At 50.3% G+C, this 13629-nt stretch overlaps 1 protein-coding gene across 1 annotated transcript in view; it reads left to right on the top strand.

Moving 5' to 3' along the window:
* rbm22 (RNA binding motif protein 22) overlaps nt 1-13629 on the top strand; it is a 33216-nt gene that overhangs the window by 15198 nt on the left and 4389 nt on the right. The window contains exons 4-9 of the mRNA XM_038796242.1: nt 1199-1331; nt 2568-2668; nt 5300-5472; nt 7790-7990; nt 8898-9062; nt 10204-10295. Coding sequence (XP_038652170.1) covers nt 1199-1331; nt 2568-2668; nt 5300-5472; nt 7790-7990; nt 8898-9062; nt 10204-10295 — 865 coding nt within the window. The remainder of the gene's footprint in view (nt 1-1198; nt 1332-2567; nt 2669-5299; nt 5473-7789; nt 7991-8897; nt 9063-10203; nt 10296-13629) is intronic.

The following is a 13629-nucleotide window of genomic DNA, read 5'->3' as shown; positions in this document are numbered from 1 at the left end:
CCGCATCTCATCTTTGAAATTCCCATCTTTGTTTTCAAATCCTTCTATGGGCTCACCGCTCCCCATCCTCACTCCCCACAACCCGGCACCTTCCTCTTTCTGACCATCTGTAAATCCCTGATTTTAATCGCTTCACCGTTGGTGGCCGTACCTGTAGCTGCCTGGGTCCCAAGCTCTCTAATTCCCTCCCTACACCTGTCCGCTGCTCTCCTCCTCGAAGATGCCCTCGAAAGCTGACTTCTCTGATCAATCAGAAGAAGGCTTTTCAACCCATCGAGTCTGCACCGACCCCCTGAAAGAGCTCCCTACCCAGAGCCATGACCCTGCCCTATCCCCGTAACCCAACCTACACCGCACACCTTTGGACTGTGGGAGGAAACCGGAGCACCCGGAGGAAACCCATGCAGACACGGGGAGAAAGTGCAGGCTCCGCACAGACACCAGGCCGGAATTAAACCTGGGACCCCAGCGTTGTGAGGCAGAAGTGCTAACCACTGTGCCACCGTGCTGCCCCTAAATTTTGTTAATTTGACCTGTTATCCTCCACGTTCCTGTGAAGAGTCTTGAGACATTTTGCCAGATTACAGGTGCCAAAGAAATACAAGGATTTACTGGTAAGGAACCCCTGGTTTAAGTGACAGGGACATCTGGGATTATTCTGTTCTACCACACATTGCTTTAGGTACAGGAATTAAAATCTTCAATATAGACACAAACAACATTGTTATCATTCTGTTATGTTGCTTTGAAATTAGCTTCATGTTTAAAGTACCACTTGCTAACCATAATCATATGTTCATCTATTGAATTTCAAAAACGAGTCAAAAAATGTTATCCTTAAATTATTCCCTGATCAAAGCCTTCCAATGCTGTGTGTTTAAAATAATAATTCTGGTTTCATGCCCCAGCTGTGTCTCAGTTTGCTTCATTCTCACCTTTGTGTCAGAACGTTGTGTGTTCAGGTCCCACTCCAGAGACTCGAGAACAAAAATCAAAGCTGCTGTCAAAACCGTCCCCTGGACGTGACGTTAAACCCGGGCCCCTTTTTCCCCCTCGGGTGGATGTGAAAAACCCACCACCGCTGTTTCAAAGATTGGGGTTGGGGGGGGTGGGGGGGGGGGATTTACCTGTGCTCGAAATGCTAAGCTCCTGCGGTGGGTTGAATCCATATCTTTCCCCTTGTTGCCACACCCTTCAGATCTGCTCTCGGCCTTTCACTGTCTTCCGCTGGTGTCCGGGAGCCCGGATGCGTTTTAAGAAAACCGAAGTCTGCCAGACGTGTAGCAAGCTGAAGAACGTGTGCCAGACTTGCCTGCTGGACCTTGAATACGGTAAGTGTCCGCACAGTCACTCGGGGGGATTACAGACCTGCACCTGTTTGAGATGGTCAGATTGTTGCCAACCTTTTCATAGAATTTACAGTGCAGAAGGAGGCCATTCGACCCATCGAGTCTGCACCGGCTCCTGGAAAGAGCACCCTACCCAAGGTCAACACCTCCACCGTATCCCCATAACCTAGTAACCCCACCCAACACTAAGGGCAATTTTGGACACTAAGGGCAATTTAGCATGGCCAATCCACCTAACCTGCACATCTTTGGACTGTGGGAGGAAAACGGAGCACCCGGAGGAAACTCACGCAGACACGGGGAGGATGTGCAGACTCTGCACAGACAGTGACCCAAGCCGGAATCGAACCTGGGACCCTGGAGCTGTGAAGCAATTGTGCTATCCACAATGCTACCGTGCTGCCCTTTAAAAGGGAACTGGAGCCAATCCAGACCAGCGTGTTGCCAAGTAGGGACTGATGGGAGTGGCAGTCCTCCAGGAGGGACAGGGCTTAGTGAGGTGCAAACAGCACTTTGAACTGCCGGAAACCATGAACACACTCATGGTGTTCAAGCAGTGGTTCAAGCAGTGCCTTTGTAATTGTCCTGTGGTGATGGCAAATGGTCCCCATTTGCCCGACAAGCTGACACTTGCGGGGCGAGAGAGCTCACTGACGTGATTTAGAGTGAAGCACCTCACTGTTGAATGGTCTGCTGATAGACGTCTATTAGGTGGGTGTATCAAAGGATATGGAACGGCAGAGGGTGAATGGAATTGAGACATGGATCAACCGTGGTCTATCTGAATGGCGGAGAACGGAAGTGAGGTGCGACTGACTTCCTCCTGTCCCGAACGATCACTCAAAACCTGAAGAGTGGCCATTTGTAGCTTCCCATCACTTTAACAATGTCGTCCAAACAAGTGGTGCTAAGGCTTTAAGCCTGTTAGGTGCAATTTGTTCTACTTTATCCATATGTACAATGTGCAAATGGATTCAATTCACAGTGCCGAGCTTTAGTAAAGTTGGTGGGATATTTCCCTGTCGGGGCTTCAGAATACTCGGTCAATTCCTTCCGCTTTATGCTACCTGTTTTATACTTACTCTGAACTCAAAGTGGCTTCAAGTTGGTGTGAAAGTGGCAACCTGCTCTCCCAGTTACGCTGGAGTGAACCTGCGTTCTTGCCCTTTAGACTGTGCTGAGTCTGATTGTCTCACTTCCTTCCTACGCTGCTCTTAGGATTGCCCATCCAGGTCCGCGATGCGGGAATATCGCTCAAGGACGAGATGCCCAAGTCTGACGTCAACAAGGAGTATTACACACAGAACATGGAGAGAGAGGTAATTGTTGTCTTTGAATCATAGAATTTAGAGTGCAGAAGGAGGCCATTCGGCCCATCGAGTCTGCACCGGCCCTTGGAAAGAGCACCGTACTTAAGTCCACACCTCCACCCCCTTCCCGTAACCCAACAATCCCACCTAACCTTTTTTGGTCACTAAGGGCAATTTAGCATGGCCAATCCACCTAACCTGCACATCTTTGGACTGTGGGAGGAAACCGGAGCACCCGGAAGGAACCCACGCAGACACGGGGAGAACATGCAAACTCCACAGAGACAGTGACCCGAGGTTGGAATTGAACCCGGGTCCCTTGGGCTGTGAGGCAGCAGTGCTAGCCACTGTGCAACTGCGCCGCCCATTGAACCTCTTGTGCGCCTTGCAAAGATTTTTTTAATGAAAGGTTTTTCTTCATTCAGCAGGTGTGGCCGTCGCTGGCAAGGCCATTATTTATTGCCCACCCCTAATTGCCCTTGAGGTGGTGGTGAGTTGCCCCCTTGAATTGCTGCTGTCCGTGTGGTGTCGGTGCACCTGCAGTGACCTCTCATTAGTGGTTTGGTCAGGCTGACTGGGTCACTTGCCGTTTTCAGAGGGCAGGTATATGTTAACCACATCACTGTGTGCCTGGAGCCAGAGTTAGGCCACTCCCAGTGGGTAGAAGGACATTAGTGAACCAGATGGGTTTTTAATAACAACCTCGAGGTTGGTTACCCCCCGGTTCTGCTGCATGCGAATGAATCTTGGGACGTTAATTCTGTTTCTCTCCACAGCTGCTGTTTGATTCGCTTAGTATTTCCGGCACTACTTGTTGACATTTCAAATGACCAGCAGCAGCCGCACTATTTCCCTTCTCCTTCAGTTGTGTCGGCATCACTGACCAGTGTCCATATTCTGCCAACAATTCTATGGGCAGCCCTAGCTAAACTCAGGCCGTACCTGCTGAGGTGGTCGCCCTGATAATGGACATGGAAATAATCTAAAGACGGGTCTTGAGGTGCTGGGGCTGTGACTATTTCCTTTGGCAGCTTGTTCCATTCTTAGTTCAGTAATTAAGTTGACCCAGGCAATCATTCATTAGTGTGCTGCAGATTGTAACAACTTGCTGCACAGGAATATTTCTTCTCATCTCCGTTTCTAGTTATTTGTCCAATTACGTTTCTCCTTAGTTTGTCACCCACATACCCAGCCCCACCCACCCACAAACACACTGCACACAGACTCATACGCACACAGACGCGCATGCACACAGATTTATTGACACACAGATGCATACACAGATGCGCGCACACACATCCACACGGACTCACCCACAGGCTTGCTATACACACAGGCTCACTCACGCACATACAGGCTCGCGCAAAAACAGGCCCGCGAACACACAGGCACACACGCATACACAGACTCACGCACACAGAGACACACGCACATACAGGCTCACTCACGCACACACAGACTCACACACACAGAGGCACACGCACACGCAGACTCACGCACACACAGACTCACGCACACACAGGCTCACGCACACACAGGCTCACGCACACAGAGACACACGCACACAGAGACTCACGCACACACAGACTCACGCACACACAGACTCACGCACACACAGACTCTCGCACACACAGACTCACGCACACACAGACTCACGCACACACAGACTCACGCACACACAGGCTCACGCACACACAGGCTCACGCACGCACACACAGGCTCACTCACGCACACACAGGCTCACTCACGCACACACAGGCTCACTCACGCACACACAGGCTCACTCACGCACACACAGGCTCACGCACACAGAGACACGCACACAGAGACACACGCACACAGAGACACACGCACACACAGACTCACGCTCACACAGACTCACGCGCACACAGACTCACGCGCACACAGACTCACGCGCACACAGACTCACGCGCACACAGACTCACGCGCACACAGACTTACGCGCACACAGACTCACGCGCACACAGACTCACGCGCACACAGACTCACGCGCACACAGACTCACGCGCACACAGACTCACGCGCACACAGACTCACGCGCACACAGACTCACGCGCACACAGACTCACGCGCACACAGGCTCACTCACGCACACACAGACTCACGCGCACACGCATACACAGACTCACGAACACACAGGCTCACTCACACACACAGAGACACGCGAACACACAGGCTCGCGCACACACAGGCTCGCGCACACACAGGCTCACTCACGCACACACACACCACACACAGAGTCACACACACTACGCTCAAACCACCCCACACGGACACAGCCACGCACCCCCCGCCAGCAGAATTTAAAGTTAATTTTAACGTAAATTAGAGCTGGTCCCATTAAGGGTGACGTCAGGGACTTGTCTTTCTGTGAAGTGGAAACCTGGTCTTGCCCAAAAGCTTTAAAGGGTGGGGAGTTGGTTGACAGTTTAGGATTGAGACCCGTAGTCTTTCTAGGTGGAAGGTATTAAGGATTACAGAACCACGACAAGTAGGTGAAGTTGAATTTCAGAGTCGCCATTGATCACCTGAGGGGGCTTGAGGGACTGAATGGCCTCCTCCTGTTCTGTGTACACGACCAATCCCAGGGCAGCACTGACGTTTCTGCTGTGTCTGCAGATCCAGAACTCGGATGGGACGAGAGCGGTGGGTGCTCTGGGCAAGGCCACCAGCTCCAGCGACATGCTGCTGAAGTTGGCCAGGACCACACCGTATTACAAACGCAATCGGCCACACATCTGTTCCTTCTGGGTCAAAGGAGAATGCAAGCGTGGAGAGGAGTGCCCTTACAGGTAAGGAAGGGGAGCTCTCTGGAGACTAAACTCCTGCCTCTCAATCAGAAGGTTAGGGGTTCAAGTCCCATTCTAGAGATTGGAGTCCAAAATCCAGGCTGGCATTTTCAGCGCAGTCCCAAGGCGGGGTGTGTGGAGAGGTGCTGCTCTGTAGGAGGTGCTGTTTTTTGGATGAGGTGTTAAACCGAGGCCCATTGCAAAGGACCCCATATTTTGAAAAAGAGCAGAGGGTTTTTTTTCTTTATTCATTCGTGGTATATGAGCGTCCCTGGCAAGGCCTCCTTTCTATGCCCATCCTTAATTGCCCTTGAACTGAGTGATTTGCTCGGCCATTTCAGAGGGCAGTTGAGAGTGAATCACTTTACTGTGGGTCTGGAGGCAGATTTCCTTCCTAAAGGACCATAGTGAACCAATTGGGGTTTTACACCATTACTGAGATTAGCTTTCACTTCCAGATTCATTAATTGAATTAAATTCCACCAGCTGCCGTGGTGGGATTTAAACCCATGTCCCCAGAGCTTTCGCCTGGGCCTCTGGATTACTAGTCCGGTGATATTTAAAACAAAAAATTATTTCAGGAATGTGGGTTTATTGCCCATCCCTAGTTGTCCTTCAGAAAGTGGTGGTGGTGAATTACCTTCTTGAACCCGCTACAGTCCTCGAAGGTGTAGGTACACCCACTGTGCTGTTAGAGAGTGTTTCAGGATTTTGACCCAGCGACAGTGAAGGAACGGCCGATATATTTCCCAGTCAGGATGGTGAGTGACTTGGAGGGGAACCTCCTGGTGGTGGGGTTCCCGGGTATCTGCTGCTCTTGTCCTTCGAGATGGTAGTGGTCGTGGGTTTGGAAGGGGCTGGTTTAGCACAGTGGGCTAAACAGCTGGCTTGTAAGGCAGAACAATGCCTGCAGGGCGAGTTCAATTCCCGTACCGGCCTCCCCAAACGGCGCCGGAATGTGGCGACTAGGGGCTTTACACAGTAACTTCATTGAAACCTACTTGTGACAATAAGCGATTATCATTATTATAAGGTGTTATCTAAGGAGCCTTGGTGAGTTACTGCAGTGCATCTTGTAGGTGGTACACACGGCTGCTACTGTGCGTCAGTGGTGGAGAGAGTGAATGTTTGTGGAAGGGGGAGCAATCAAGCGGGGCTGCTTTGTCCTGGATGGTGTTGAGCTTGTTGAGTGTTGTTGGAGCTGCACTCATCCAGGCAAGTGGAGAGTATTCCATCGCACTCCAGACTTGTGCCTTGTAGATGGTGGACAGGCTTTTGGGTGGGCCGGAGGTGAGTTATTCACCGTAGGATTCCTAGCCTTTGACCTGCCCTGGTAGCCACAGCATTAACACACCATTACCACTAAACTATATTAATACTGTATGCTCCTAGTCTTTTCACGGTAAACACTGCAGCCCTGGATGCAGCTGAGAGAAAGGCCACGAGGCTCATCAGAGGACAGAATTAAGCGAAAAAACTAATACTGTATTAATACAGCATTGCCTCTGAATCACCATCTACCCAAAGTCCTCCACGATGTCCTGGCCAACATTTGACCTTTAACCAAATCACTAAACAGGCAATTCTGGTCATTTATCCCAGTCCTAGCTACAGCAGCACAGATTGATTACCGCGGTTCTTATTCATTTTAAAATCCAACCGTACGTGGAAAGTACAAAATTGGCCGCAAAGGCCTTTGGGACCATACTGAGAGTTCCTGAAAGGTATCATAGCAAAAAGCAAGTGTTTCTTTCTTAATCTTGTGCAACTCTCTCCTCCGTTTACCCGGCCAGCCGTTCCTAATGCAGATTAAACCCCGTTTGATCCCCTTGTGGCAAACATAAGAAATAAGAGCGGGAGTGTTCCAATTGGCCTCCTCCGCAATCAATAAAGGTCATGGATGAACTCCAGTTCGTTAATTCCACTTTTCCCTACATGCGTTTAGTGACCCTGCTGCCCACAAACCTTTCGGCTTCTGTCTTGAATATCCTCAATGACCGAAGATCCACTGCTCTCTGGGGCAGAGGATTCCAAAGGTTCACAACTCACCGAGTGAACAGCCTTCTCCTCATCTCAATTCTCAATGGCCGCAGTTCCAGACTCTCCACCAGGGGGAGACAACCTCTCAGCATCTTCCCTGTCAAACACTCCGGCTGTTTCAGTGAGATTGCCTCTCATTCATTTAAACTCCAGAGAATATAGGCCTAAACTGCTTGGTTTCTGATCATGGAGAAACCCTCACACCCCATGACCGTGGCTCAGTTGGCACTAATTACTCATCAAAATGATTGCTTTGACTTATGATTTGTTTTGAATGCAGACATGAAAAGCCAACAGACCCGGATGATCCATTGGCCGATCAGAACATCAAGGATCGTTACTACGGCATTAACGACCCAGTGGCTGACAAGTTGCTGAAGCGGGCGGCGACCATGCCCAGGTTGGACCCGCCAGAGGACAAGTCGATCACAACCCTCTACGTGGGAGGCCTTGGGGAGCAGATCTCGGAGACGGAGCTGCGGTAAGTGCTCAGAACCCCTTCCCGTGGGAATCGGGCATTGTTACAGCTGCCAGTGATACTGGCCCGGTGCAGGGATGTGCCGTTTCTTTAATGTCTCGCGTTTTAGTTCAATTTCGCTTTGCTCACCTCCTTGCACATACGGCCTAGCTTTTCGCATTTCCTCCGAGACCTCGGGTTGCCCACCTACCTGGCAAGGGCCAGTGGGTAACACGCGCGCCTCTGTGATTCAGGAAATCAAGTCCGGGAACAGCATGACACTCCAGGACTTTAGGGGCGGCACGGAGGCACAGTGGTTAGCACTGCTGCCTCACCGCGCCACGGTCCCGGGTTCAATTCCGGCCTCGGTTAACTGTGTGGAGAATGCACATTTTCCTCGTGTCTGCATGGGTTTCCTCCGGGTGCTCCGGTTTCCTCCCACAGTCCAAAGATGTGCAGGTTAGGTGGATTGGCCGTGCTAAATTGTTCGTAATGTCCAAAATAGGGGTTACGAGGATAGGGTGGAGGTGTGGGCTTAAGCAGGGTGCTCTTTCCAAGGGCCGGTGCAGACTCAATGGGTCGAATGGTCTCCTTCTGCACTGTAGATTCTATGACGGTACTCAGGGAGTGCTACACTGTTGGAAAAGCTAAACCAAAGTCCTTTATAAATGGGTGGGCGAAGCCCCAATGGTATAACCCGAAATCAGGGGTGTTCCTGCCCACCATTCATCTGTCAAGCAACATCAGTTGAAGTATGTGGGATCTTGCCGTACGCAAATTGGCACCTGGATACCAAGGTGATGACACATCAGAAGCACTGAATTGCCGTGAAGCATTTCAGGACATCTTGAGAGTGGGCACGGTGATCTGGAAATGTGACTTGTTTCTGACGTGTGTTAATCGCTACTTTTTTTCCCCCCCGTACCTAAAGGAATCATTTTTACCAGTTTGGCGAGATTCGCTCCATCACTGTGGTCCAGCGGCAACAATGCGCATTCATCCAGTTCGCCACCCGGCAGTCGTCAGAGCTGGCGGCTGAGAAATCATTCAACAAGCTCATCATTAACGGGCGCAGGCTCAACGTGAAGTGGGGCCGGTGAGTGTTTATATAGGTGCTTTGGACGCGGGTCAGTCCTGAGGTTTGAGACTGCCGACGTGGGAGATTTTGAGTTATACGTGGAGTCCTCTGAAACGGCAACAGAGGGGATATTGTTTGTTTCACTCACAGTCGCTATTGCAGGCGTGTTTGCACGCTGGTAATTGTGTCTCTCGGTGAGCGCTCTCGCTCACAGATGAGTCATAGTCACACAGTGAAGAAAGGGCCCTTCGGCCCATCGACTCTGCACCCACTATAACTACCCCTAATGGTGTTTCAAGTGCTCGTGCAAGTGCTTCTTAAAGTGTGTGAGGTTTCCACCCTCCGCTACCTTCCCAGGCTGTGCATTCCAGATTCTCACCACCCTCTGGGTGAATTTTCTTTTCTCAAATATCTCGGAATCTCCTGCCCCTCACCCAAAAATGATGCCCCCTTGTGATTAGCCCCTTAACCAAGGGGAACAGCTGCTTCCTTATTACCCTGTCCAAAACCCTCATAATCTTAAACACCTCAATTATATACCCCCCCAACCTTCTCTGCTCTTGAGAAAAAAATCTAATCTATCCCCTCTCTCCTTATAACTCAGATACTCTGTCCCAGTCAGCAACCTGGTGAATCTCCTCTGTGCCCCCTCCAGTGCAATCACCTCCTTTCAATAGTGCGGTGACCAGAACTGCGCACAGTACTCCAGCTGTGACCTAACTATTCACGACAGCCCCAGCAACCTCCTTGCTGTTATATTCTATCCAACAACTGCTAAACGCAAGTGTCCCATATGCCTTCTTAACTGCATTATTCATCTGCTCTGCCACCTTCAGGGATCTGTGAACAAGTGCCCCAAGATCCATCTGTTTCTCGGAGCCTCTGAGTGTCCTGCCATTCATTACATCCTCCCCTGTCCTGTTTCTGTCATTGAGCTGTCACACAGACGAACTTTGGCACAAACGACTGAGCCTCTCGCTTGCTGGCTGCAGGGGTGCTCGTGCATTTCCGCTTCAATGCCAGGCTAATCGTGTAGCGTTTTGCCACCCCTGTCACTGCGCCTGTTCACCCTTCGTGCTCATGTGTTGGTCCCTTCTCCCTGTGCTGGGCAGACATTTGCAAGGCTAACCGTATTAATTCTTGTACTGGCTGCATTTAGGTCGCAAGCTGCCCGAGGGAAAGAGAAGGAAAAGGACTCAAATGTTACGGAGTCAGGAATGAAATTGGAGCCTGTTCCAGGGCTGCCTGGTGGTAAGTAAAGAATGATTTTTTTTCTTACATTATGGTGGGGAAATCCTTAACTCTGAGTGACAATGGCTGTACACACACTCATCACTTCCAACCTCTCTGTCACGGAACTACTTTGCAAAGTAACACTTTGGGCAGTCATTTAAAAAAAATATTCATTTCTGAGATGTTGGCGTTGCTGGTTAGGCCAGCATTTGTTGCCCATCCCTAGTTGCCCTTCAGAAGGTGGTGGTGAGTTGTCGTCTTGAACCCTGTGCAGACCCTGAGGTGTAGGCACACCCACTGCGCTGTTAGGGAGGGAGTTCCAGGATTTTGACCCATCGACAGTGAAGGAACGACGATATATTTCCAAGTCAGGATGGTGCTCTGATCCTTCTAGATGGCAGTGGGTTTGGGAGGTGCTGCCGAAGGAATCTTGGTGAGTTACTGCAGTGCATCTTGTAGATGGTACACACGGCTGCCACTGTGCATCGGTGGTGGAGGGAGTGAATGTTTGGGGAACGGGGAGCAATCAAGCCGGGCTGCTTTGTCCTGGGTGGTGTTGAGCTCCCTGAGTGTTGTTGGAGCTGCGCTCATCCAGGCGAGTGGGGAGTATTCCATCACACTCCTGACTTGTGCTTTGTAGATGGAGGACAGGCAATGGGGGGTGGGGTTCAGGGGGTGAGTTACTTGCTGTAGGATTCCTAGCCTTTGACCTGCTCTGTTAGCCACAGTATCAATGTGGCTGGGTCCAGTTCAGTTTCTGATCAATGGTAACCCCCAGGATGTTAATTGTGGGGAACTCAGTGATGGTAATGCCATTGAATGTCGAGGGGCGATAGTTAGTTCCTCTCTCGTAGGAGATGGTCATTGCCTGGTACCTGTGTGGCGCGAATGTAACTTGTCAGCCCGAGCCTGGATATTGTCCAGCTCTTGCTGCATTTGGACATGGGACTGCTTCATTATCTGAGGAGTCGCAAATGGTCCTGACGTTATTATTATTACATTGTGCAGTCATCCACAAACAACCCCGCTTCTGACCATGTACCAAGTTCCTGCAAAATTATGTCTTAAACATGCTCCATTCTGGTGTGAGTTTAAAAGGTGCCAAACATCTTCAAATAATTTTGCTGACATGCAAAACCTGACCGTTTCCCCAGTAAAGATGTCACATTGTGCAGCTCAGATCCTTCGAAAAGAAAGAGTTCATTTTTAAACTCTGCTCGCCCTGGAGGCCACTGCAAGGACCTGTCTTAGTCCCATAGAGCAGGAACAATCGTTCTATCACGGGATGCTGGGATTGCCCTGGGAGCAGGGAAGATTAAGGGGAGATTTGATCGATGTTGTCAATGTTGTGATAGGTTTGGATCGATTAAATAAAGATAAACCTTTCCATAGGAGCAGAAGGAGGTTATTGAGCCTCTCAAACCTGTTCTGCCATTCTTTGAGATCATGGTGGGAATTAACCCTTTATATTCTAGTCCTCTGGATATGAAGGTCAGCATTGTGTTAGCCTTTTTGATTATCTCTGTTCAGGGCATTTTAATGATCTCCACATTTAGATTTCCACTGTTTCGAGCTTTTCACTATTTAGAAATACCTGTGTTCTTATCCTTTTTAGCCCCAAACCTCACATCTGCCCACATTGAAATCCATTTACCACAGTGTTGCCCACTCAATCTTTCAATATCTAGGTTTATATCTACGCTGCTGACAATGGCGCTAATCTTTGTATCATTGGCAGATTGTGAGGTGTGGCTTTCAATCCCATCACCTCAGTCATTAACAAATACGGTGAGCAATTCAGGCCCCAGCACAAATCCTCGGCCCAGCACCAGTCCGTTATCCTTACCGTGTCACCAGCCACTTCCCTAACCAGGTCAATAATTTGCCTTCAATTCCATGGACTCCAACTCAAGCTCACAAACTCTCATCAAATGCCTTCTGGAGAACACAGGCTCCAGGAGCAGAATTAGGTCATTACTAATTAAAAATCTGTCTGACTCCTTCTTAAATTTACTCAATGTCCCAGCATCCACTGCACTCTGGGTAGTGAATTCCACAGGTTCACAACCCTTTGGGAGAAGTAGTTTCTCCTCCTTATCCTAAGAGTTCTAGAACCTCTTGTTCTAGAATGCCCCAGGTCTACTTTATTCATACCTTTTATCTTCTTGTATAACTCTATTTGATCTCCCCTCAGTCTTCTAAACTCCAGCGAGTATAGGCCTAAAATCTCTCTTCACAAAACAACCCCCCCCCCGGCGCGATTCTCCGAGCCCCGCAGCCGGGCCGGAGAATCGCCATAACCACATCACGGCACCCCAACGCTGGCACGCAATTCTCTGAGGTGCGGAGAATCGGCGGCAATAGTGCCCGCAAGGCGCCGGTCGTGGGCTGCTGCAATCAGCGAGGCCGCTGACTCTCCGGCCTGGATGGGCCGCGTGGAAAAAGCAGAGTCCCGCTCGCGCCGGTCACCCCTAGTCACTGCCGGCGGAAACTCTGCGTGAAGTATCGGGGACGGCCTGTGGGGCGGGGAAAAGCGATCCTTCACTGGGGGGGGGGGGGGGGGGCCTCTGATGAGATCTGGCCCGCGATCGGGGCCCACCGATTGGTGGGCGGTCCTCCCCCCCCCCCCCCTCTCTCCCGGGCCTACTTTGTTGCGCAGCCGGCCCCTGAACCCCCACGCCATGTTGCGTAGGGCCCGCTGCGCTGAAGAAGTCCGCTGAACTGTGACGGCATTCACGACGGCGCGAACACTTAGTCTCCATTTTGGAGAATCGCCCCACCCCATCTCTGGGATCAAGCTAGTGAACCTCCTCTGAACTGCCTCCAATTCCATTACATCTTTCCTCAGGTAAGGGGACTAAAACTGTGCACAATACTCCAGGTGCGGTCTCACCAACGACTTGTAAAGTTGCAACAACACTCCCTGACCGTTACACTCTATTCTATTAGCTAGAAATGCCAACATTCCATTCGCTTTCCTTATTACCTGCTGTACCTGCAATGCTCGTTTTCCCTCTGCACCGGAGCACCTTGAAGTCTCTCCGCATTTAACCCACATACCATCTGTGGGCATTCCCGTCTCCAACTTCAATCACCCCTTATTCAGTCAGGCCTTTTACAAGTGCATGCTACCTGTGTGTAGTCAATGGAAAGCTTCAAGGCACTCAGTCACCCTGTCCTTAAAAACTCTACCAATTAGGCTAATGGTTCAAAAATTCCACCTTCACTTTTTCAGACAGTGGAGTATCCTGCACAATTTTCTCCTCGACGAAGCCGTTCTTCAATCGAGCGAGCTTCGGAAGATTATAGTCAGGGCATCTGTGATATTGTCACTTCATTCAAAATATTGGAA

Source organism: Scyliorhinus canicula, chromosome 4 (assembly GCF_902713615.1).
Source record: "Scyliorhinus canicula chromosome 4, sScyCan1.1, whole genome shotgun sequence".
Lineage (NCBI taxonomy): Eukaryota > Metazoa > Chordata > Chondrichthyes > Carcharhiniformes > Scyliorhinidae > Scyliorhinus > Scyliorhinus canicula.
This window is presented reverse-complemented; position numbering and strand designations above follow the sequence as displayed.